Raw genomic sequence first — 24,747 nt, 5'->3', positions numbered from 1 at the left:
CAGTTGCAAGCAGACATGGAACAACAGACTGGTTCAAAATTAGGAAAGGAGTACATCAAGGCTGCATATTGTCACCATGCTTATTTAACTTATATGCAGAGTACATCATGCGGAATGCAAGGCTGGATGAAGCACAAGCTGGAATCAAGATTGCTGGGAGAAATACCAATAACCTCAGATATGCAGATGACACCACCCTTATGGCAGAAAGTGAAAAGGAACTGAAGAGCCTCTTGATAAAGGTCAAAGAGGAGAGTGAAAAAGCTGGTTTAAAACTTAACATTCAGAAAACTAAGATCATGGCATCCAGTCCCATCACTTCATGGAAAATAGATGGGGAAACAGTGACAGACTTTCTTTTCTTAGGCTCCTAAATCACTGCAGATGGTGACTGCAGCCATGAAATTAAAAGACGCCTACTCCCTGGAAGAAAAGCTATGACCAACCTAGACAGCATATTAAAAGTAGACACATCACTTCGCTGACAAAGGTCCATCTAGTCAAAGCTATAGTTTTTCCAGTAGTTATGTACAGATGTGAAAGTTGGACTATAAAGAAGGCTGAGTGCCAAAGAATTGATGCTTTTGAACTGTGGTGCTGGAGAAGACTCTTGAGAGTCCCTTGGACTGCAAGGAAATCCAACCAGTCCATCTTAAAGGAAATCAGTCCTGAATATTCATTGGAAGGAAAGATGCTGAAGCTCCAATACTTTGGCCACCTGATACAAAGAGTTAACTCACTGTAAGAGACCCTGATGCTGGGAAAGACTTAGGGCAAAAGGAGAAGGGGGGGACAGAGGATGAGATGTTTGGACAGCTGACTCAACGGACATTAGTTTGAGCAAACTTAGGGAGATAGTGAAGGAAAGGGAAGCCTGGTGTGCCGCAGTTCATGGGGTTGCAAAGAGTCAGACACGACTGAGTGACTGAACAGCAACAAACCATGGTCCAACTGTCAAAACTGATTCTGGTACATTACTGTTGACCAAACTCCAAACTTTTTTTTTCAGATTTCATCTGTCTTTCCACTCATCTCCTTCTTCTGTCCAATTCAGGATAACATAGTCATTTTAAGCAGAAAACATCCTTCCATAGAAGGGAAATGTTTTTAGGTGTTTAAAAAATTCCTTAGCTTCTTTCCTTCAGAGAGGAAATAAAAAGCCTTTGAAGCTAGAGATGATGCCTTATGCAATGACCTTCACACCTAAAACTAAAATTGGCACAGTTCTCACCACATTATTCCCCTCTGGCTCGGTATTTCTCCTTGATTACTGTTAAATTCTATCAGTCTTTCCAAGATGATGAAAGGCCAATTTAAGCAAGCCATTTTAACTCGTAGGATAGATCTGCAATGAAACTAGATGTTCTGAATAAATTCTGGTCTGAGAAAGCAACTTAAACACTAGATAAATGTTTGGATGAAGGTCTGAGTCCACAACGGGGAAGCTAACCCCAGCCCCTAGTGCTTACTTCCCCACTGGAGCCTACAGAAAAAGGGCCCCCTCAGCCCCCTTTGGGGTGGAATTCTCTTAAGCTTCAAACACAGTCGTACTACTAGTACAATGCTTGGGTAAGAAGTAAGCAATCGGGGAGGAGAAAGGAAACCTTTCTTTGCTGTCTTCTACAGGTAAGGTGGGCCTGCCTTGTAGCTCAGTTGGTAAAGAATCCACCTACAATGCAGGAGACCTGGGTTCAATTCCTGGGTTGGGAAGATCCCCTGGAGAAGGAAATGGCAACCCACTCCAGTATTCTTGCCTAGATAATCCCATGGACTGTAGCCCGCCAGGCTCCTCTGTCCATGGGGTCACAAGAGTCGGACACAACTTAGCGATTAAACCACCACCACCACCACCACAGGCAGGTTATCCATGCTGTGAGTCCCAGCCTTTAGAGGGCTTCGGTCTGGATGCAGGATGTGGTATGAACCTGCATGGCTGGGAGGAGGCTGGAGCACGGCTCCTGTGGACACTGCGGGGCAGGGAGCTCTCCCCGCTGTGGTATTATCAGAGGTAAGAACTCTCTTATACAACCCAGCGTACAACAAAAGAAACGTCTAATTCGGAAACTAGGAAGTAGCTCTTCTTCCCTCTCTCCCATCCCTTTTCCTTTTATATGCTGACTCATTCCTTTGGGTCTTCGCTCCTGATTCCCTCCTTTTCTCTCTCCATCTTCTCTCTCTTGCCCAAACATTTCTTATTTAAGTCCTACTTTTGTTAAGTGTTGCGCTGACGCCATGGGTGGCAATCCCTGCACTTGAGGAATTCCTGAGGGGAAACATGCCCACGGGCCCGCTAAAGCACAGAGAACGACACTCGGTTCCTGAATGGGAGAAGGCACAGGAAATGCTTCTGATTCGGAGATGTATTCTCAGCAGAAAGGATCTACGAGAAACAGGTGAGAAATGACTTGGCTTCTTCAGAGAGGAGACGAAAAATCTTCAAGGAGCTCAGTGATCCCCCCTCAGCTCCCACAGGCGCGTCTTGTCCACTTCTTACCACTAAAGTAACCACTGGAAACAATCTTTTCATTTGCTTTGGTTTAGAACATAAAAATGAATTTATTGATTCATGTAACCAAGAAGTTCTGGTTCAGGTATGGCTACATCTAGGTGCTCAGATGCTGTGGTCCCTTAGAGACGCTCAGCTTTGCACTTCATGCTGGCTTCATTCCCAGGCTCCACGCTGTGATACAAAGACTGCCAGAGGAATGAAGACACAGTGGCATGCTCTTAACAAGCTGAAGCTCAGGCTGGGGAGCGGACATCTGGGCTTGTGGAGTCTTGATTTAAAACATCAGTCTTCAGTAGATGAAAAACTGGGTAAGTTAGGTAAAAACTGTGAACCAAGAACAACCTCCACATTCTCCTTCTTACCCTAAATGCCTGCAGGTCTTGGAGAGTCTCCAGGGGAGGAGGGGGGTGGCCACAGCTCACCCTGGGGACACAGACACTTTGGCTGCCACTCTTGGGAGGCCTCCACCATGTGCAAACAGTCTTATATACTGCTGCGTTCCCAGAGCTCTTCTCTTTCCCTCATTACAGCCCTCGGAACTCCCTGTCTCACAGTAATTCCACAGGGTCTGTGCTCCAGCCTCTCCCCCAACCATAAGCCCAATGAGAGCAAAAGCTGGATCATACAGCCTGGAGCATGTGTTAACCTCACCTACAGAATTTGTTCCTTCTTTGATTATTTACTTACTTACCAACATAACAATGATAAAGGAGTCTTAAAAAAAGACAAAAATCATATACCAATTGTCATTTTCCCGTGTTCCAGAATCTTATTTATAACGCACATATATTCACTTCTGAAACATGCATTGCAACCTACGCAAGTTTCATAAATGGCTTAAAAATATGTAATATACAGATATCTAGAATGAAGCCTGAGTCTAGACTGAATTATATCATTTAAACATGATGAGTCACAACCACATTTCTGCACATATTCTCACGTCTCATATCCTTCATCCCTAAAACTAACAAGATCATGAAGAAAGAAAGGCTGCTCTCTTCACACGCTGCCACGTCCCAGCAAACCTAAACAACCTGCTTGCTCTTCTCAAAGTCAGAAGATGACCTGGTCTGAATATTGTAATGGGACATTTTCACGGCAGCCACGAAAATGCCAAGAGGCCCTCTTGTCCCTTATGAACAGTCTGTGGCTCCAGGTGAATCAAGGTAAAGGAGCGAGCAGGGATTATGAGTCACCTGCCAGGAAGGCCTTTATGTAAAAGCTGGGGATTAAGACCTTACAGTGGACTGGCAGCGCTCGCCGAGGGAGCAGCGGAGTTGAGCAATGACGACTCTGGAAGTGAGTGAGCACTACTCACAGGAGATAAAGGCCGGTCTCTGGGCTAACAGGGCCCCTCCTCCTGTTCCCAGGTGGCCTAACACTTAGCATGAGTGAGGGGAGCACCCTTCTCATCTAGGAAGCCTGCAACTGGCAGTTTCTTCAATAGGGACTTCCCTGGTGGTCCAATAGCTGGAATTCCATGCTTCCACTGCAGGGCCTGTGGGTTCGATCCCTGGTTGGGGAACTAGGACCCCATGTGCTGCGTGGTGCAGCCAAAAAAAAAAGAGAGAGAAATCATCTTCCTTGTTATCTTTTTTCTCTGTGTGTATCAAAACTGGTAGCAGAGGTTTACAAAGGTTATTTGGACAAACACGTATAAATGACACTTTCAGGAAACCTATTTTTGTGGGACTGACGGAGGCGTCATTTATCCAGAGGCCTCTGCACCAGCTGCTCTGAAAACCTGAATGAGTCACTTTAGACACATTATCAACAGATGCTCTGTCATGCTGAAGAGAGAAGACAGTTTTAGGATTTCAGCGCTTATTTTCAAAACCCCCCTGCATTTGAGTCGGGCCCTAAACATCTTACCACAGCCTCGGACTGAAAGCATGAAAAGATTTGAGTCGTTTACTGAGGGGCGCTCATGGATGAGAGACCCAGGGTCATCAAAAGAAAAGAGGTGGGAGAAGAGAATCCAGGAAATGCCTACACATAACATCTGGGAAGAGGAAGAAGAAGAAATGTTAGGAGACTGAGGAAGAATGAACATGGAGGTCACGGAGGAAAGCATCTTACCGAGGCAACTCTTCCAGCTGAAAAAACCCATCACTGGTTATTCCTAGGCTGGCACCTATGTAAGGAAAGGCAATATAGGTCACACCAATGGAGATTTCTCTTGTAAACAATCATATTCTATGCATGAACCAAACACCTTCTCAGCTCATCACTGTTTTGATGAGTCTTGTTAGAGTCTCCACTTGGAAGCTTCCAATCAAATCTCCCCAAAGTCAACATTTTAATTTCCTCTGCTGTGATGATGAAATAACTATTAAATTTCTTTGAGAAATTAAGATCTCAGGTCCACCCCCAAATGGCTCACTATCTTGGTTCTCTTCTACCTTTTTTCCTTCAAAGGTTTTAACCAACTCTCCCTTCATTAGGGGGAGACTTCCAAATGCATAGTTTCAGTTTTGACCTTCTCCCCAGGCTCCAGTTCCATATTTCTGACTGTCCGGCTATGAGATTCTACTCTGCTTCAAATTTGGTATTTTCCAAATTGAACCTTAGTTTTATCATATCTCCCAAACTATATCCCTTTCTCATTTACCACTTCAGTTAAAAAGACCACCTTCCATCAATAATCCAAAGTCTCGAGCTTCCCTGGTGGCTCAGTGGTAAAGAATCCACCTGCCAATGCAGAAGACAATGGGTTTGATCCCTGATCCTGAAGATTCTCACACGCCCCACAACAACTAAGCCCGTGCACCACAACTATTGATTGAGCCTGTGCTCTAGAGCCCAGGAGCTAAAACTACTGAGCGCATGTGCCCTAGAGCCCGTGCTCTGCAACAAGAAAAGCCACCGCAATGAGAAGCCCTCGTACCACAAGTAGAGAGTAGCCCCCGCTCTCCCCAACAGCAACGAAGACTCAGCACAGCCAAAAATAATTTAAGAAAATAAATAATCCAAAGTCTTGAGTTCTCAATCTGTGATTCCTTCTTTCAACAACTATCTCATCAGTTATTAAAAATACTGCATTTTGCCAAATTTAATGCACAGTGGTTAAGGACACATCTTGATTTTCAGAGGTGTTGAATATTTAAAAAAAAAAAAATGTGTCTTGGAATCAATGATTTCAGGAAAAAGTCAGGAGCTGACTTTTCCTTCTGTGTTTCCTGTCTGCCCTCTTCTCCAGGCATAGAGCAGTGGCTCAGTAACTGTCTGCAGAGCTGAACTGAGTTCTTCCACCACATTTCAGACACTAACACTGTAGTTCAGAACCTATTATCATTTCCTGCACATTCTACTGTAAGAACTTTCTAACTGGACTTCCTCCTCTGTAAGTCACTGTCAGATTAGGTTTCTAAAATTACCACTTAGATCTTGTCACTACCCCATTTATAAGCTATTAATACTTGGTTTTCATGAATGACAGAGACTCCTTAATCTGACTTTATAAGTCTTCACAATTTGGCCCTAAGCTTCTTCCAGTTTCAGTTCAATGTATTTTGGGGGGCTTTTTTGCTGTACCATGTGGCATATGGGATCAGAGTTCCCTGACCAGGGATCGAACCTGAGCCCCCTGCGTTGGGAGGGCAGAGTCTTACTGGATCACCAGGGAAGTCCCAGTTCAATGTATTTGCTTCCAGATTTCACTGCTAGAAAACTGGTTGAATTGACTGAATGTCCCTTAAAGACCTATTTATCACCCACTGGTTCTTCTGGCCTTTTTTTTCTTCAGCACATAATACTCAAATCTGTAAGCCCTTCTCCCAGGAAGTCTTTTTGGTCCATGCTAGCTAGCTCATAGTAATCCATCCCACCTTTGAGCGACCCAATGCTCACTGTCTGGCAATCACCTTGGAATATTTACATTTCTCTGCATTTATTTTTATTACATTTTTAACAAATGTATATTTTAAAAAACTCAAAAAGCACCACAGACCACTGTGTGAAAAGCAGGTCGCTTTCCCACCCAGAGCTCCGGTCCTCTCCTAGGGGGGAGTGGGCATTATAGGATTTTGTGTGCCCTTTGAGACCCCAGTGCATCTGCAGTCTCCCTGCCTTTTTAAAAAGACACAAACTGTAGCATATTATACACATTGTTCTGCACATTGCTTTCTTTCTCTAAACAATCCATTTTGAAAGTTGTTCCCTAACAGGATGTTTATATCCCATCTCACCAACTAAATTTTAAGCTATTTGACAACAGTATCTTCAACTTTTTTTTTTTTACACTAGTTGTTCTTTAGCTTTTGGGCCACGAATCCCTTTTAAAAGCTCATGAAATTTTACGGATTCCCTCTCAAGAGAGAAAGAAATACCTACATGCATAGAAACTCAAAATTTTCCATATCAGTTCAGGTTGGTTGTGGGTCTTCAGAAGCCAATCCATGGAGAGACTTCCCTGGTGGTCCAGTGGTTAAGACTGTGCACCCAATGCAGGGGACCTGGGTTCTATCCCTAGTCAGGGAACTAAGATCCCATGTGCTACATGGCATGGCCAAAAAAAAAAAAAAGCTAATCCATGGAGAATATAAAAGTTGTATAAACCACAATCATCATCTATTAAATACAAAGAGCTTATAACCAGTTGGGGAAAAAGATACAGACAGTATTTCCTATGAGAGAACAAAGCAGTACCTTATGATTCATCTCTGTGTATACAAAGCAAAGGCAGATGACTATCAGAGATTCCTTACTGCTATAATTTCTAATTCTTTACATGAGAGAAAAATATGCCTATAAGAAGGCTTAATTAGCTGATGAAGTTACATCTATACAAGATTTCTCTCCTTTAAACAAAACAGTAAATATCTCACAACAAACTGAGGCTGGACACAGCCTCCACTGTGCCGAGAGGGGAAGGATGGGGCACTTGCTGATGTTTCCTCCTGTGTGACCTGTAGCCTGGAGCTGGATGAAATATATCTTTCTTTGCCCTGTCACTGAAAAGTCAAAGTGTTAGTCGCTCAGTTGTGTCCAACTCTCTGTGACCCCATGCACTGAGCCTCTGTCCATGGAACTTTCCAGACAAGAAAATGAGTGGGCAAGCCATTCCCTTCTCCAGTGGATCTTCCCAACACAGGGATCGAACCCAAGTCTCCCTCATAGCAGGTAGATTCTTTACCATCTGAGCCACCGGGGAAGCCCTGCCCTGTCACTTAGGCACCACTTATGCCAGTTACATTCAGGTTCTGCAGAGAACCTCTCATGTGTCCAAGACAAAGAACTGGCAAGAGGCAGGTGCCCTGGTGTGGCGTGTATGGTGGGAAACAATGGTAAGTGCTGTCTGACTGTTATTAACAAGTAGATGCCTTTGGAAGACTCACCGGGGATCTGGCTCTCCTGAGGAACCGAGGGCACGCCGCCTGTGGCGATCAGGATGTGAGGAGCAGTGTATTTTTTCCCGTTGACCTCCACTGTGGGCTGGGGATCGCACGTGAATGCTGCGTGGCCACGGATGATGTCTATGTGGGACTGGAGAAGGAAACACGGTAACGTTAGCCTGTTTGTAGGACCGAAAAACAAGGGTGTGGGGGAGGGAAGTATTGGGTGTTTGGGGTTAGCAGATGCAAACTATTATATTTTGGATGGATAAAACAACAAGGTCCTACTGTATAGCACAGGGAGCTATATTCAATATCCTGTGATAAACTGCAATGGAAAATAATATGAAAAAAAAATATATGTATAACTGAGTTACTTTGCATTATAGCAGAAATTAACAGAGCATTGTAAATCAACTATACTTAAATAAACTTTTTTTTTAAAAAGAGAAAAAATAAAAAGACTAAAAAAATAAAACAAGGGAATTCCCCAGTGATCCAGTGGTTAGGACTCGATGTTTTCACAGCCAGAGCCAGGATTTGATCCCTGGTCGGGGAACTGAGATTCCTTAAGCTGCACGGCAGAGCCAAAAAAAAAAACACCCCAAAAAACAAAAGCAAAACAAAACTTGCAGCAATTTCAGATTTTTTCCAGTCTCTACTGAGGATTTTGATTTATGGCTTTGCTGATGCCGAGACAACTCTCTGATGTCCGAGTTTCTGCAGAACTTCTACCTGTTGACTGATAGTTAGGTTGGGGGTTGCCATTGCTGCTGAAGTATACAGTAAGAAGAAATAAAGACGGAATCTTGGGTGAAAACCCAGAAACTAAAAAAATATATGTGCATAATTATATATATGTGCATAAATATATATGTGCATAAATATATATGTCCTCTTCATCCCATGAGGAAGAAGATTACATGCTTGTTCCCAAGAGGTGAAGGAATTCACCTTGGAATTCCTCACTTGGAATGAAAACACACTGAAGAATGATGTGTCTGGAGGAAAGAAGCCTGAGAAAAACAAAAAGAATAAAGGTGCAGGGAGCTGAGGCAAAAGGAAATACTCTGGCCAAGCAGGGGAAATGCCATCCTTCTCTTTTCTCAAACGAAGAGGGGAAGAACATCAGAATTACGTGACTGTGAAGTTTTACCCAGAAGGTGTTGAGAACTCAGATTTGATTTGCTCTCACTGGCAGCCTCCATTCCTAGGACTGAGTCTGAACTGCCAGCAAGTTTCTGCCAGCGTGATACATGCATGGGCAAAAAATGCAGGCAACCCACAAGGACACTGGAATCCTGTAAGCACGATCACAGAACAGGACGTTTTAAGTTTAGAGCACACCTGGTTCTAAATTGAGCTATTTCCTCCTTTCTAATCAGCCCTCCAGGCCTGTTCTGCAGATGCCCTGCTTAATCAAGGTGAAACAAGACTGATGCCAAAAGCCACAAGGCTCCCAAAACACCTTTCTTCATGAGGTAATGATTTCCTATGCGGTGTTAGACAAAAAAGGGAGTGAGTCGAGTGGCAATAAATATAGGTAATTATTTAGGAAAGAAACTGATGAAATTTTAATTTTCATTTCCTAGGATATTTAACACAAAGTTTCCTATTCTCAATTTCTGGATGACCCATGGTTCCTTTCCCATATGAGGTCATGGAAATTCTGCTACACACCAAGATTTGTGAGTATTAAAAAATGTTATTTCCTGAGTAATTTTCCATTCTCTTTTGCAAAAGTATTTTAAACAAGTTCCATTAAAAAAATTTTTTTTAACTTGGGTGTCTTAGTATAGCAAATGGCATCTCACATTCATATCTAGCAGCCTTAATATCCCGTGAACTCAGTGCACAGGGATCTGAAGACCAAATATGTTCCCCTTGAACTGGGCTTAAGGTCAGAAAATATCACCTTCTCAAAAATAAACCTAATGAATGATAAGAAGTAATATAAAAATATATAAGGTTTAGCCATCTAGAGAAGTAACTCACCCTAAAAGTGGTTTATAAACGTGCTGCTAAGGAGATTACAGTGGCCCAAATATAACCCCAAGTATAGTGATCTAACACAACCTAAGCTATGCTGACGTCTTAGAAGCTGCAGAGTGCGACCACGAAGACCAGCGAAGGATGGTGAGAGTCACGCTGTCAAGAGAATTGGGAATTCCCTGCTGGTTCAGTGGTTAGGACTCTGAGGTTTCAATGCCTGAGGGTGTGGGTTCAATCCCCGGTCGGGGAACTAGGATCCCGCAAGTCGTGTGGCCCAAAATAAATTAATTTAGAATAAATAAATAAATAATAAGAAGGAGAGTTGGATGGTTCATGGTGCTCAGTTCATCGATGTCTCCGGAACAGTACAGTGGAAGAGGTGTGACAGAACGCACAAAGGCGGGGTTTCCCTGGTGGCTCAGGCGGTAAAAGACAAAGCGGGAAAGGCCTCAGGATAGCAGAGAACAGCACAGTGTGCTGAAAGCAAACATGCCTCTGCCTAATTTTCTTTTTTCCTTTTAGACTCTTCATAGATATGTTTATTAATATATACAGAGATAAATATAAACACATGTATTTCCTTTCTTCATTGGCCAAGAGGGCCTAAAACCAACAGCACTGTAGTAGCAATGAGCACATCTAGAGCCCAGTTTACGTCTGCCTAATTTTGTTGACCGAACTACGTTGACAAAAATGTCCTTCTGAACCACAGCATGTGCTGAGTGGATCCAGCCAAGGACGAGGGTGTTCCAAGCAGGTCAGCAGTGGCAGCGTTCCAGCCAGATAATGGTCCTGAATTTAATCCACAAACTGGCACACTGTTACATAAATCAGGCTCTTTGGTGCTTGGTTTCTGGAACTGAGTGGTGGGTCAGACAGGTGCAGGCAGGTATTCGGTGAGACCTGGCACATACCACCATCTTGCCACAGAAATAGAAACAAGATTGATCTACCGAGTCCAACTTATGCTCTGACAGATCAACATCAAAACCATTAATCACAAAGAAAGAAAAGAGATAAATGTAAAGGCTGTGTTTCAGTCTGGCCAGATTCAGTTCTCCAGCAGAGAACAGCTCCTTCTCAAAGTTCAAAGCCCGACACACTCACCTTGGTTAGATTATTTTGATAGATGGTGTTCAGGCGGCTCACGTAGGCATCCCGCTTTTCCTTTATAATCCTGCAATGAACTAGAGTCAGTACTGAGGATCCAGAGTCTCCTTGCTCAGTGGTAACTAGGGCCTCTGACCCCGAACACCCCAGAGCAGAGACTCAGATTGTCCACGAGAGCCCTGGGGGTGAGTGTCTCTAAAGGCAGGTGCCCCTTCCCCTGTGTCTGTCTGCTTTCCGTATGCACGCAGAGAAACCTTAATCTACTCTAGGGAAAACGTTCAGTTAACCCAAACCATTCATAAATCTCTTTCTGCACAAAAAGCAAGGAGTGCTGCTTTGGCACAAAGTCTAGTATGTCGTGGCCACTCATTATTTTCTCAATAAATGAATAAATAAGCTAACTTTTTAAATGTATGGCTTCAAAGACATTTATATGAGGGAATTCTCTGGCAGTACAGAGGTTAGGACTCCCCATTTCCACTGCAGAGGGCATGCGTCAATCCCTTGGAGAACTAAGATCCTGCATGCTGCAAGACGCAGCCAAAAAGAGACCAAAAAAGAGTTTATGGCAGTTCCTTTAAAAGTTAAACATGAGGGATTAAGAGGTTCAAATTATTATGTATAAAATAAGCTACAAAGATACATTGGACAGCACAGGGAATACAGCCAATGATTTATAATAACTACAAATGTATTATAACCTTTAAAAGCTGTGAATCACTATGATCTACATCTGAAACTTATATAATATTGTATGCCAACTATACTTCTATAAAAATTAAATAAAAGGTATAAAAGCTCCCCAAAAAAGTTAAAATATAAACTGTCACAAGACTTGGCGATTTTACTTCTAGGTGTAGACCCAAAAGAACTGAAAACAGGACTTGCAGACCGATGTTCATAACGTCATTATTCACAACAGACAAAAGATGGAAAAAACCCAGGAGTCCATTGAAGGATGGATAAATACAACACAGTATATAAACATTAGGAACTATCCCTCAGCCTTACAAGGAATGAAATTCTGACACATGCCACAGCATGGATGAACTCTAAAAATGTTAGGCTAAGTAAAATAAGCCAGGCACAAAAGGACAGATATTGTGTAAGGTACCTAGAATAGGCAAATTCATAGAGGCAGAAGATAGAGTAGAGATACCAGGGGTTTGCGTGTGGGAGGGAAGACTGTTTAACAGGTACACTGTTTCTGCTTGGGAGGCTGGAAAAGTTCTGGAAATGGACGTTAGTGATGGCTGCGCAACACTATGAATATAGCTAATGAATGCCACTGAATCAACAACTTTAAAATAGCTAACACGGACCTTGTAAGTTGTATATGTATTTTAAAACCACTCTATCAAGGTATGATTGAGATACAAAAAGCTGTACATATTTAATGTATACAACTCGATGAGTTTCGAGATAAGTACACATGTCTGAAATTATCACTGCAGTCAATGCCATAAACATATCCATCACCTCCAAGCATTTGTTATATACTGTTTACCATAATAAATAATATGCCCCCAAAAGTTCATGGTTCACTTCATTATGAAAGAAAAAATTTGCACTTATAAACAGAACCATCTTAGCATTTATACTTACCGCCAATTGAATTTACTTTCACAACTCTGAAAGCCATAATCAACGTGGTCATGCATGAATTCAGAGTGGACAGCAGTGTTCCACATTACCTATATCAAAAAAAAAAAAAGTGGTGCATGAGTCTTGAGAGAAAAGAGAAATTTTTTCCTATAGAAAGGTAACTATGTAATAATAGATAAAAATACTGATATTTAAATTACAAATCAACCATAAGTTAAATAAACAAATAAATAAATTACAAATAAAACTAAACATTTTTAAAGAGAAGTTCAGAAATATGACCAGATAGATTTTCTAGTGAGGCTTCTGAAATGTTGGGGGAAATGACTTCTGCTCTTGAATTCATTCCCTAGTTTACAAGCTCTATAAAAGCAGAATCGTATATGCCTCACAGTTCTGTTTACTACTGCTTACATTCGTTTTACGTTTCAGATTTCTTTAAGCTTTTGCATCTATAACTTTAAAGTGATTTAGAAGGAAACGGTGAGATAAAATTGAGCACTGGAAATTTTACAAGACCAGACTCCTACTATATATTCGGTAACTACAAACATGTCTTTGTAAGGATATATGTAATCAGACACCTGGAACTCACAAGATTTGACTGGGATGTAGCCTATAATCTGTAAAAGCTTTTTATACCAATTGACTGTCATGATAACTGAATTAAAACTGGCATCCAGAAGTCTAGATGGCAAACTGCCATTTTATTGGTCAGACATGCCCGAGACTCCACTTTTAACAAGCCTTTGATACCTTCTTTATGCTTTTCTCCCTGTGTGCCTCAAAAAGAATAAACTGATGACTCTGCTGGACTCTTTAACTGAGGAGCAGTTCCATCAACTGCTTCCCACCGTGGCATCCAAATACTATCCTCAGAAACATTATTCAAGCAACTTGAGAAATTCAATTTTAGAATGGTCAGGAGATACCCCAAGTCACATGACACATGGTTTTAACATGGATAATTTACAGGGCAATAGATTTCTGCTGAAAAACAAAAACTATCAACATCAAGATAAAACAAACAAACAAACAAAACCAACAGTCTTGACACATCTTTCCAGGAGAAAAACTGTTCTAGTCTCCCTGGAAAAAAAATCAGAGCTGCACTGGAGCAGGTGAAAGACCAGATGGATTGAGGCAAACACCCCACCCTGTGCAAAGTCACTGAGGGTTCCAGGTGTTAACTGAAGCCACATGTGTGTGGCACACCCATCCATTTGCCACCCTCATCTACTAGGTCTTGGTCATTTCGGCACTTGGGCTTATAGCTGGATGTAGAGTTGGATATAATCGTTTTTATTTCCTGGCTGGACCTCCCTATTGAGAAAAGGTTATCCTGTGCAGACAGATAATGCTTTTCTTTGATGTCATGACTATAGATACTTCGTTGGCCTTTGTTCCTTCTAGATCATCAGAAGTTGGAGACCAGACACTGTGTCCTATTCCTGGTTATCTCCCCACTGTGTCCCCAAAGGAACTTGGTCACTGTGAAAACTTAACCACAAGGTGAATGGCCAGGATGAATTTCCTTTGTCTGTATGATGCAGTTAGTATCCAGGAGCTAATATGTCTGTGGTTCTCTCTCCAGCAGCCCCTCCGTCCCTTTTTCCAGGCTGAATCTGCTACTCACTTGCCCAGTCTCCTCTGCAGGGGTAGCTTGCCCTGGCCAGGAGAATCTAAAGCCATCTGCAGGGCAAGTGCTGGGTGAGGACATCCCGCCTGGAGCTCCACCAGCTATCCTGTGGCCTTGAGGGGACGGGGCATGATACTACTGATCATATACCGAGGATACCAGAGAGGAAAGATGGAGAGAAGCCAGGGGTCTTTCAGATATTCTATCCCCAGGCATCTTTTCTCCCCCTCCAGGCTTCTTAATAAATGTTATTTGTCCATGCTCAGTCGCTTAGTTGTGTTCAACTCTTTGTGACCCCCTGGACTGTAGGCCACCAGGCTCCTCTGTCCATGTGGATTTTCCAGGCACAAATACTGGAGTGGGTTGCCATGCTCTTCTCCAGGGGATCGTCCTGATCCAGGGATCGAACCCTAATCTCCTGCATTGCAGGTGGATTCTTCACAACCAAGCCACCAGGGAAGCCCAAATGATATTTAAAAACACAAATAAAAACTATCCTGTGGTTTAAGCCACCATTAGTAGGTTTCTCAGCTCTTTTTTGCAGCAAAGATTTTAGCTGGTACATCTGAAAATAATCTTATTCTGATCATGATTCACCAAATATGTCCAAGGGGAATGAAAGGAAGGAGAAACAAAAGTTCTACCTTTTTGGGTACACATCCGACATTCACCTAGAAAAAAAATAAGAGGGACATATTTTAGGAATATTCAATTCAAAACCATCAAAGAAACCCACGAAAGATGAAACCCAAGCATCCACCCAGGAGATTTACTCCCTTTTTTCTAGTACTGAGTTGAAAAAGATATGAACGATACTTCCCTTGTGTGAGAAGGCAGAGAATTTTACTTATCAGCATTTTCTCAAGAAAAGCAGTGGGTTGCAGGGGGGAACAATTCCACTTCTGAGGCAGGGCAGCGGGGAGGGAGGCACTTCAGGGATGATATAGATCAGGAGGTGGCCAAGGTCAGAGCTTGCACAAGCCAAGAGGGACAAAGCCGAAGAAAAAGAGCAGTGCAGCGGTGAGAGGACCCACCAGCTGAATAAAGGCAACGGAACCATTGGAGCAGCTGTCCTAGAGGATTTCTGAGAAATTTATTATGCTGGGTAAAACACCCAGAATGTCTCCTCTGAGAAAATCTATAGCAGAAAATTACATTTTTTTTCAAGATCAAAGTATGATGATGAATCAAGCAACAAAGTTCATCCATTATCTCTCTCTATGCTTATATACATGGAGATAATACACTATATATATGCTTATATACATGTATATATACAAACCTATATGTTTATATATTAGAAACAGACCACAAACTTGACTCTTAGCCTTCTAGCAGCCAATACAAAGGAGACCACAAACAGCTGTAAGATTTCAGTAAAAAACCAGCCAGTTGTTTAAAAGTATACTATTTATCATTAAAAAATATAACTATTCAAACTCCTTAGAGAGAAATTCCTCCCAACAGTCCTTGTAAATTGTGATGTATATGTTTACACACACATTTTTGTGCACATTTGTTTATTTCCTTTTGATCCCATCCTAAAGTTCATAACTTGAAAAAAACTGTGGCTAAGAGTAAGATAATTAGTATTTAGGTGGCAATATTGTACTATAATTATGTAACATGATAAACATCCCTACATTAGGCAATCATAAACAACAAATACATCAAAGTGACAGGCTATACACCTTAAACTTACACAACGTTACACATCAAACTTATTCAATTACAAATATGCATTTTTTTTTAAAGAGTAAGCCATTAAAACTGCACATACTGTTTGGCACACACCATTAGAGCTTAGCAATTCTAAATTTAGGACTCTATTACACTTAAACGGACACATATTACATTCCAGCATCCAAAGATACATAGAGAAGGATGTGCATTCACTGTCATGGGGATTAACAGGAAACAAGGTAACTATCCATCAGTAGGGAACCAATATTATAGGGAAATTACTGTACATTGAGCCTATAGAATACTTTGTAGTCCTTTAAAAGGCCACACGGAGAAGGCAATGGCACCCCACTCCAGTACTCTTGCCTGGAAAATCCCATGGACGGAGGAGCCTGGTAGGCTGCAGTCCATGGGGTCGCTAAGAGTCGGACACGAGGCCACAGTGATTTCTATTTACTGTTGCAGAAGGGATTCTTAGAATATTAAGTGACAAAAAGAAAGTTGCAGAACAATTTGTTCTGTATATTCCAATTTACATTTATATATATTTGCAAATGTGCACATACAATTAAACTGTTTGAGCACATGTTATTACAGTAGTCATCTCTGGGGAGGGAGAAAATGTTCATATTTTACTCCATATACTTTCTATAATGTCATTCCTTACTTGTGTAATTCATTTAGACAAAAAAATAAACCAAAATGATTTTATCTGGGTAGTGGAATTTAGATGGTTGATTCTTTGATCACTCTTAGCTATTTTCGGTATTTTCTACTATACAATTATTTTTCTTTTACATGGAAACACTTGTTATATTGGAATAATTTATACCAGGTGCTCATAAGCTCTGGTGACCACGACCACAGAGAACTAGGCGGGCTCTCTGGATGCCTAAACAAGACAGGTCTGAGGCCAAGTGTATGACTTTCGAGTAGTTTATTTTTTAGAAATTTAACCATTTATTCATTCAGAAGTACTGATTAAGTGCTCACTCACTAATGCCAGAAATGATGCAAAACAGAGCATTAAATGGACACAGACTCTGCTCTCATGGAGCCATGGTCCTGACCAGAAGGAGGTGCTTGGCCTGTCCAAGAAGCCGACTCCAGAGGCAGCAGCAGAATGACCCATATTCCCTAAAATCACAGACTCTTGGGCCCGAAGTCAGAGGAGGAAGCTGGTAGAAAATTATGAGCTTTAGGAGCCAGAGAATCTGTCTAGCACACTTTGGAACCTGGGGCTAGGGCTGAATGGAAACCCATGACCTTGAAGTACTGCTCCTCCTATTTTGGTGGCTCCTAGTGACAGGCCTCCAGGGGTTTCTACTGGTTTCTGAAACCTCGAACACTTCAGCGCAACACAACTATCAGATGCCTCTTTAACGTGGAAGAAGAGAAGATGATTCGTTACCTACAAAGCTGAGGAAGCCGGGGTGGAGAGCTCTATGCAGCCCTGGTCAAGCCTCCTTCCCACTCGCTAGCTGAGGTTGAGCACAGACGTAGAGTCAGACAGACAGGAGCTTGAATCCTCTACTTGCTGGCTGTTGGGGGTAAGTTTCTAAACCCTTCTGAGCTCGGTTTCCTATCCCATAGAATCGGACTGATAATACTTATATTGTAGAAGTTTTGAGATGATCAGAGATGATGTATGTAAAGCACCTATTTTCTAATTCATGATAGTTCTGATGATGCCACTGACCTCTCTGAATTATTTCTGCAGTCTGCCGGCTCTTCCGGTGTAGAAAAGCCATACGGAAAAGTATGTGTCTTAGTCGCTCAGTTGTGCCCAACTCTGCGACCTCACAGACTATAGCCTGCCAGGTTCCTCTGCCCATGGGATTCTCCAGGCAAGAATACTGGAGTGGGTTGCCATTTCCTCCTCCAGGGGATCTTCCCGACCCAGGGATCGAACCCGTGTTTCTGGCATTGGCCGGCAGACTCCTTACCACTGAGCCACCTGGGAAGTCTGAGAGTCTGATGATACCTGTGGCAAGTTCACGAGCTTCACAATTTAACCAAGGTATGGCCTTCTAACCTGCAATTCTGCCCAGACAAGTAAAAACCACATTAGCTTGGCTAAACTGCAATCTCACGGGTCAAGAATGTCACTGGTGCTTAAGTAACTGTAAGCTTCCTTCCTCTGGTTTCCCCCTTACTGTTTCCCATCACGAGTTGCCTATGGTTTCTTCCATCTGTTTTCCTTTTTCACAGCCTAAAATCTAGTTCAGGACTGGTCTGAGGCAGGAGCACTTAGCAAATGACAAATTGTCATTCACTAAGCAAAACTCTATCGGTTCATCAACAGCTTCTTGCAGCACAACTTTCAATCGTATTGTACAAGACATTGTTCTAGGGGCTTAGTGTTGATGACCCGAAGAGATAAACATCTCTGTCTTTGGCGAGTGTCACCAGCTTTACACCCACAGCTAATAAGCCCCTGGACACCACTTACCCACGTCCCTTCACAATTCTGACCACTCCCGATGTGTGTTTTATTCCTCCACAATTTAGCTCCATTCTGACAGCATCCATTGGAGACAGGATCAGATCTCAGAGGTGAAGGGCTCAGTCCTACAAGACTGTCCCATCCCCCATGTCAGTCACCCAACACAAGTCCAGATTGTCGGCTGTGCTTCTGACCAACGTGCTACAGATCCAAGGTTCCAATGACCCCACCTCCCACCGCCGTTTCTTGGGTTTGATTAATTTGCTAGAGTGGCTCACAGGACCTAGAGAAATGTGTGATGAAACATTTTACTCACGAGATTACCAGTTTATTATAAAAAGCTATAACGTAACTCAGGAGCAGACCAATGGAAGAGATGCAGAGGGTAAGCTATGCAGGAAGGGGTGTGGAGCCCTCATGCCCTCTCTGGGCACACATGCCACTCTCCTCGAATCTCCAAGTGTTCATCAACCCAGAAGCTCTCTGAACCCTGTCCTTTTGGTTTTCTCTGAAAGCTTCCGTTACACAGTCAGGGTTGACTAAATCATTGGCCACTGGTGTTATTCGACCTCCAAACCCTTGTCCTTGCCTTCCCAAGGTCAGGGGGTTAGGCTGATTCTTTTGCCAACCAGCACCTATGCTTATGTTCTTTCCATCAGACACCTCATTAACATAAACCCAGGTGAGGCTGAATGTCAAGGCACCTTTATCACTCATCATATAGTAAATTCCAAAGGTTTTAGGAGCTCTGTGCCAGAAATGGGAACAAAGATCAAATACGTATTTCTTATTATAAATCCAATTATCACACCCTGGCACATATTAAATACTCAATATCCATGTCTTCTACCTTCAAATTTCAGATGAAAGTTAGTCTGGGAAGGCATCTAGCTTGAAAGAAGAGTAGAGGTATTCTACGTAAAACAGAATCTAAAGCAAGAAAATGAACTTATATAAGAGGTAGTCAAATGTCAGAACTAAAATTGTTTGAGCTCAATTCTTATTTTAGTGGATCCTTAGATTAATATGCAATCTCCCAGTCCCAGGGATCAAACATAAATGAACTGCTACTCTGGGGCAACCAGGGGAAACCAGATTCAGCTATGTGAGACCAGCTCCTCTAGGGTGTCACTTTTCTCTACCACCTGATACCCACTGAGTGGTATCTGGCCCCACATCTCTTGCTCACCCCCAAAAGAGAAAGGATCTAGGATGCCATATCCTATTTAATATCTCATGTTGCAACACTCAGTGAATAAATGGTTATTAATTGTGACTGTGTGAAATCTGCTTAGAAATGCGAAGGTCACTCATATTTCCATAAAATTATTTAATTCCACTCAACCAGAAAAACTCTGTTGTTACTTGTGCAAGATACCTTTTACAAGCAAGCAGGAACTCTGAAGGATTAAGAGGCAGCCTTTCTTTTACTGGCCTTGCAAATTAAGTGGGTTCTGAGGTGGATGGCAAAGCAACATTACTAAGACTGTTGCAAAAGATTAAACAATCAACAGGTAAATCGAAAGACTTCAATAATAGGATTTGCCTGCTTCAACTAACCCCACCCTTTCTGATCACTCCTTTCTTTGGCACTTATGAACGTAGGTGTGCCTCATTCTCAACTCATGAAACAATCAGGATTATTTTCTGTTTTTGAGGGATCTTTGTCAATACTGAAGGAACTAATGGCTGCTGCTGCTGCTAAGTCGCTTCAGTCGTGTCCGACTCTGTGCGACCCCATAGACGGCAGCCCACCAGGCTCCGCCGTCCCTAGGATTCTCCAGGCAAGAATACTGGAGTGGGTTGCCATTTCCTTCTCCAGTGCATGAAAGGGAAAAGTGAAAGTGAAGTCGCTCAGTCGTGTCCAACTCTTAGTGACCCCACGGACTGTAGCCTACCGGGCTCCTCCGTCCATGGGATTTTCCAGGCAAGAGTACTGGAGTGGGGTGCCATTGCCTTCTCCAGAGCTAATTGCAAGATTCTCTAAACTGAGCTCTCCTTAAATGTTCATTTAAAAATGCATGTTCTACCTTGGGAAAGTGTTAGTTGCTCAGTCGTGTCCGACTCTTTGCAACCCCATGGACTGTATAGGCTGCCAGGCTCCTCTGTCCATGGAATTCTCCAGGCAAGAATACTGGAGTGGGTTGCCATTTCCATCTCCAGGGGCTCTTCCTGACCCAGGGATCGAACCTGGGTCTCCTACATTGCAGGCAGATTCTTTACAATCTGAGTGACCAGGGAAGCCAACCTTGGAACAATGTACTAAAATAAGTGAAATACGACAGTCACAGAAAGATAGTTATTGCATGATTCCATTTACATGAGGGATCTAAGACAGTCAAATTCACAGAATCAAACAGTGGAATGGTGGTTGCCAGGGCTGGGGGTGGGAGAGGGCAATGTGGATTTACCAGTTAACGGGCTCCAAATCTCGATAAGCAGGATGAGTTTTAGAGATCTGTCGTACAACACTGTACCTACAGTCAGCAATACTGTTGTTCAGTCGCTCAGTCGTGTCTGACTCTTTGCGACTCCATGGACTGCAGCATGCCAGGCCTCCTCCCTGTCCATCACCAACTCCCAGAGCTTGCTGAAATTTATGTCCATTGAGTCAGTGATACGGTACTGTACACTTAAAATTTTGTTAAGAGGGTAGATTACATGTTAAGTATTCTTACCATTAAAAAATATGCATGTTCAGCCTACTGGAGCTATAGATACTATAATACCAAAGCACATGGTAGTACTTGGAGGTAGTAACCTCCAAGTTAGTGTATGATTTACCTGTTACTATGTAATTATTTGCGGCCTGAAGTGAAGAAGTGTTAGTTGCTTAGTCATGTATGACTCTCTGCGACCTCATGAACTGTAGACCACCAGGCTTCTCTGTCCATGGGATTCTCCAGGCAAGAATACTGGAGTGGGCTACCATTTCCTTCTCCAGGGGATCTTCCCGACCGGCGGCAGATTCTTTACCATCTGAGCCACCAGGGAAGCCCTGTATACAGCCGAGATGAATACAGAGAACAATTTACCAGATGGCTGTTTCTCAGGCCTTTTTTCAAACCTCCACTCCTCCTGCTGGCCTCTCCCACTGATGTGTACAGCACAGCTCACTGTGACATTAATGATCAAAAAGACTTTGCTAGGTACAAATTTTCCATTATAAAGTAAGTAAGTCACAGGGATGTTAACTACATACAGCATGGTGACTACAGTTAATATCACTATTTGAAAGCTGCTAAGAGGACAGACCTTAAAAGTTTACAAGAGGGGACTTCCCTGGCAGTCCAGTGGCTAAGGCTCCACACTCCCAATGCAGGGGGCCAAGGTTCTATCCCTGGTTGGGGAACTAAGATCCCACAAGCCACAGCGGAGTTTGCATACCACAACTAGGACCTAGCTCAGTCAAATAAATTAATTAAAATAAATTTTAAAGAGAAAAAAAAAAGTTCACAAGAAAAACTTGTAATTCTGTATTGTGACAGATGTTAACTACATTTATGGTGGTGACCATTTCACAATATATACAAATATCAAATTATCTGAAAGTAATATATTTAAAAAAAAGACTTTTTGTCCAGGGATCAACTCTTACTCCCTAACTCTCATTGGTTAAGAACCCCAAGCTGATACACAAAAACTGGGTTAGTCTGTATCACTGCATCAGTACACTCAGCAAGAACACTGGAATATGTCCTCCTGCAGGCCCTGGGGCAAGGGAATAGTAAGTCAGAAAGAACGTTTTCCTCAAGCTTACTCTTCCCACATCTGCGTGGGCAGAGAACTGAAGGGCCTTGAACCACAGTGCCTAAGCTCCCAGAAGGCTCTAGTTCACCTTGGCTTTGGGCAATCTCTGCATTTTCCCTCGGTTTGCGCTTGATCATGAGAGAAGCATGATACAGGCAGGCCTCGGAGATATTTCGGGTTTGGCTCCAGGCCACCGAAATAAAGTGAGTACCCCAAGAGTCACGTGAATGTTTTTGGTTTCCTAGTTCATACAACAGTTATGTTTACATCACACTGTAGTCAAGTGTGTAACAGCGTTGTCTGAGAAAAAAAGCACAAAACTAAGAAACACTTTATTGCTAAAAAATGCTAACCATCATCGGAGTCTTCACGAAATCGTGTAGTTAAAACCAACGATCGCTGATGGTAGACCACCATAACAGATATAATAATAAAGAAAAACTCTGAAATACCACGGAAGTTAAAAAAATTTGACACAGAGACACGAAGTGACCAAATGCTGCTGCAAAAATGGCACAAGGAGATGTGGGCAACGCAGGGCAGCCACAAGCCTGCAGTTTGTAAAAGAGGAAAAACAAACACAGAATCTGTAAAGTGCTACAAAACGAGTTACGTCCCTATTTACCTTTTCGGAGACTCCACCAAATGAACTCAAAAATTATCTCATGTATTCTCCAGCCCTCAGAAATGAATGACTTGCAATAGGTAATACAAATTACTTACTTCTAATTGAATCCTAGGGAGAAACATGATTTCTTTCAGCTTCCCATTTTTAATGTCTAACCTGAACCAGGAAAATAAAGACTAATTTAAGAGTGGACTCATGTTATTAGAGCTACACAAGCCTTTGTACCTAGTTCGTCCACTAGATGTTTAGTAGCAGTACTAGCCTTCATTGCTTATTTCCACATTGAATTTGAGGGCAACATAATGTGCTGCCACCAAATAGTGGGCCACCCTATTGCCCATGCCACTCCTCTGGCATTATTTTGAGGTGAAGACAATTTAGAAACAGCAGACAGGAGGAACTCTGATCTCCCCACCTTTCTGCTGAAAAGCAAAGCGACTGTTTCCCTTGGTGACGGTGTTTCTCGCCCCATCCTATACCAGCAGGAGAAAAACCCTTATCACTGCAGATGGAAAGGTAGCAATGAGAAGAATCTGCACACACACACACACACAGACACAAAACCTTACTAAAGTAACCCTTCTCTTCCATTAGTTTCCCCCTATATATTTACCTTTCCACAACTGATTGCCTCTAGATGTCCAAATCCCCTTTCCTTTGGTTACTTTTCCACAATTTGTCACCCTCTGTTAATTTGTATTAAGATTCCAGGTCTATGAGTTCCTTTTTTCCCCAATTCTTTCTGTGACACTCCTGTGTGCATGTGAAATAAACCTTTTCTCCCATTAATCTGCCCACTGTCAAGTTTAATTTGCAGGCCCCAGCTACTGAACATAAAAGGGTGGAGAAAACGTTTTTCCTTCCCTACAGAACACAGTATGGGACACAGTCATCTCAAACCTGAGCTTCTTAATAGCTGAAAGTGATAAACTCCATGAAAGAAAAGTGAACTCTCAGTATACCAACACAGGTCACTCATCCTGAAAATATCTTCTCTTTGGAAGGGGCCGACCCCACTGTATCACAGAAGGGACAAAAAGCATCCAGGAAAAGGAAAACTGTATATGTGGCAAGCAGTCACACCACATATACACCCATGGAAGGCATTTACTCCGGAAGCATGAAATTATGAAACCAGGAAATGACTCTTGGACCAAACTCATTATCATCTGACCCCAACAACTGTGCAGGGTTCACCAGATTCATTCTTGTGCTTCCATGGGGTTGAATTCAGTCTTCGCACATTCCTGCTTTCCACGAAGCCTGCAGCATTGTGTCAGGCTCGAGTACACTAGAATCAGAATCAGGCTCTTCATAAAAATACACCTGCTGGGGTTCACTCCAGACCTGCTAAATCAGGAGCTCTGAAGTGGACACCCACCTGGTAAATTCCAAAGCAAGCATTTTTTGTTTTGCTTTGTTTTTTAATTTGGCTGCACCAGGTCTTAGTTGCAGGATCTTCATTGTGGCATGCAGGCTCTTTAGTTTTGGAAGGTGGGATCTAGTTCCCTGACCTGGGATCGAACCCAGGATCCCCACACTGGGAGAGTAGAGTTTTAGCCACAAAATGATGACTGGTTCCTAAGAGGAAGAAGTTGTTTCCTTCTGTGTAGCTGAGAAGAATGACTAAAAATGTTGATCAAGTCATAAATTACTCCACACAATGACACCAATGCCATAGCTTCTGATGGCTGGGCTGCTAATTCCATAGATTATTTTATGCTTGGCTTGTTTTCAACCACATTTTAGCTGACACTCGATTTGCTCCTTGGTAAAAATGAGGGTCCTAGGCTAGAACAATGCTTCTAAATTCCTATAAGGTTCTATGTGAGTCTGATCCTTAATGAAATGAAAACAACAAGGCCCATGCCCCATTTTCATAAAGCTAAAAGCATTTAATTTAAAGGAATGTCAGGGCCTCCCTGGCAGTCTAATGGTTAGGGCTCCGCATTTCCACTGCAGGGGGCACGGGATTGATCCCTGGGCAGGAAACTAAGATCTCATAAGCTGCACAGCATGGCCAAAAAAATAAAGAAAGAACTGTCCTTT

At 42.5% G+C, this 24,747-nt stretch overlaps 1 protein-coding gene across 6 annotated transcripts in view; it reads right to left on the bottom strand.

Moving 5' to 3' along the window:
• Positions 1 to 24,747, bottom strand: part of GSR (glutathione-disulfide reductase) — a 60,444-nt gene that overhangs the window by 14,080 nt on the left and 21,617 nt on the right. For 5 of the 6 annotated variants that reach the window (XM_081523520.1, XM_081523516.1, XM_081523519.1 and 2 more), the window contains exons 2-6: positions 14,836 to 14,862; positions 12,553 to 12,641; positions 10,945 to 11,014; positions 7,849 to 7,996; positions 4,592 to 4,646 (exon numbers count right to left, since the gene is read on the bottom strand). In XM_081523520.1, the coding sequence (XP_081379646.1) occupies positions 4,592 to 4,646; positions 7,849 to 7,996; positions 10,945 to 11,014; positions 12,553 to 12,641; positions 14,836 to 14,862 (389 nt within the window). The remainder of the gene's footprint in view (positions 1 to 4,591; positions 4,647 to 7,848; positions 7,997 to 10,944; positions 11,015 to 12,552; positions 12,642 to 14,835; positions 14,863 to 24,747) is intronic. The other variant, XM_081523517.1, reaches the window with a different exon arrangement.

This window comes from Giraffa tippelskirchi, chromosome 8 (assembly GCF_054371585.1).
Source record: "Giraffa tippelskirchi isolate mGirTip1 chromosome 8, T2T-mGirTip1v1.2.pri, whole genome shotgun sequence".
NCBI lineage: Eukaryota > Metazoa > Chordata > Mammalia > Artiodactyla > Giraffidae > Giraffa > Giraffa tippelskirchi.
Note: the sequence above shows the minus strand (reverse complement) of the source record. Positions and strands in the feature narration are given on the sequence as shown.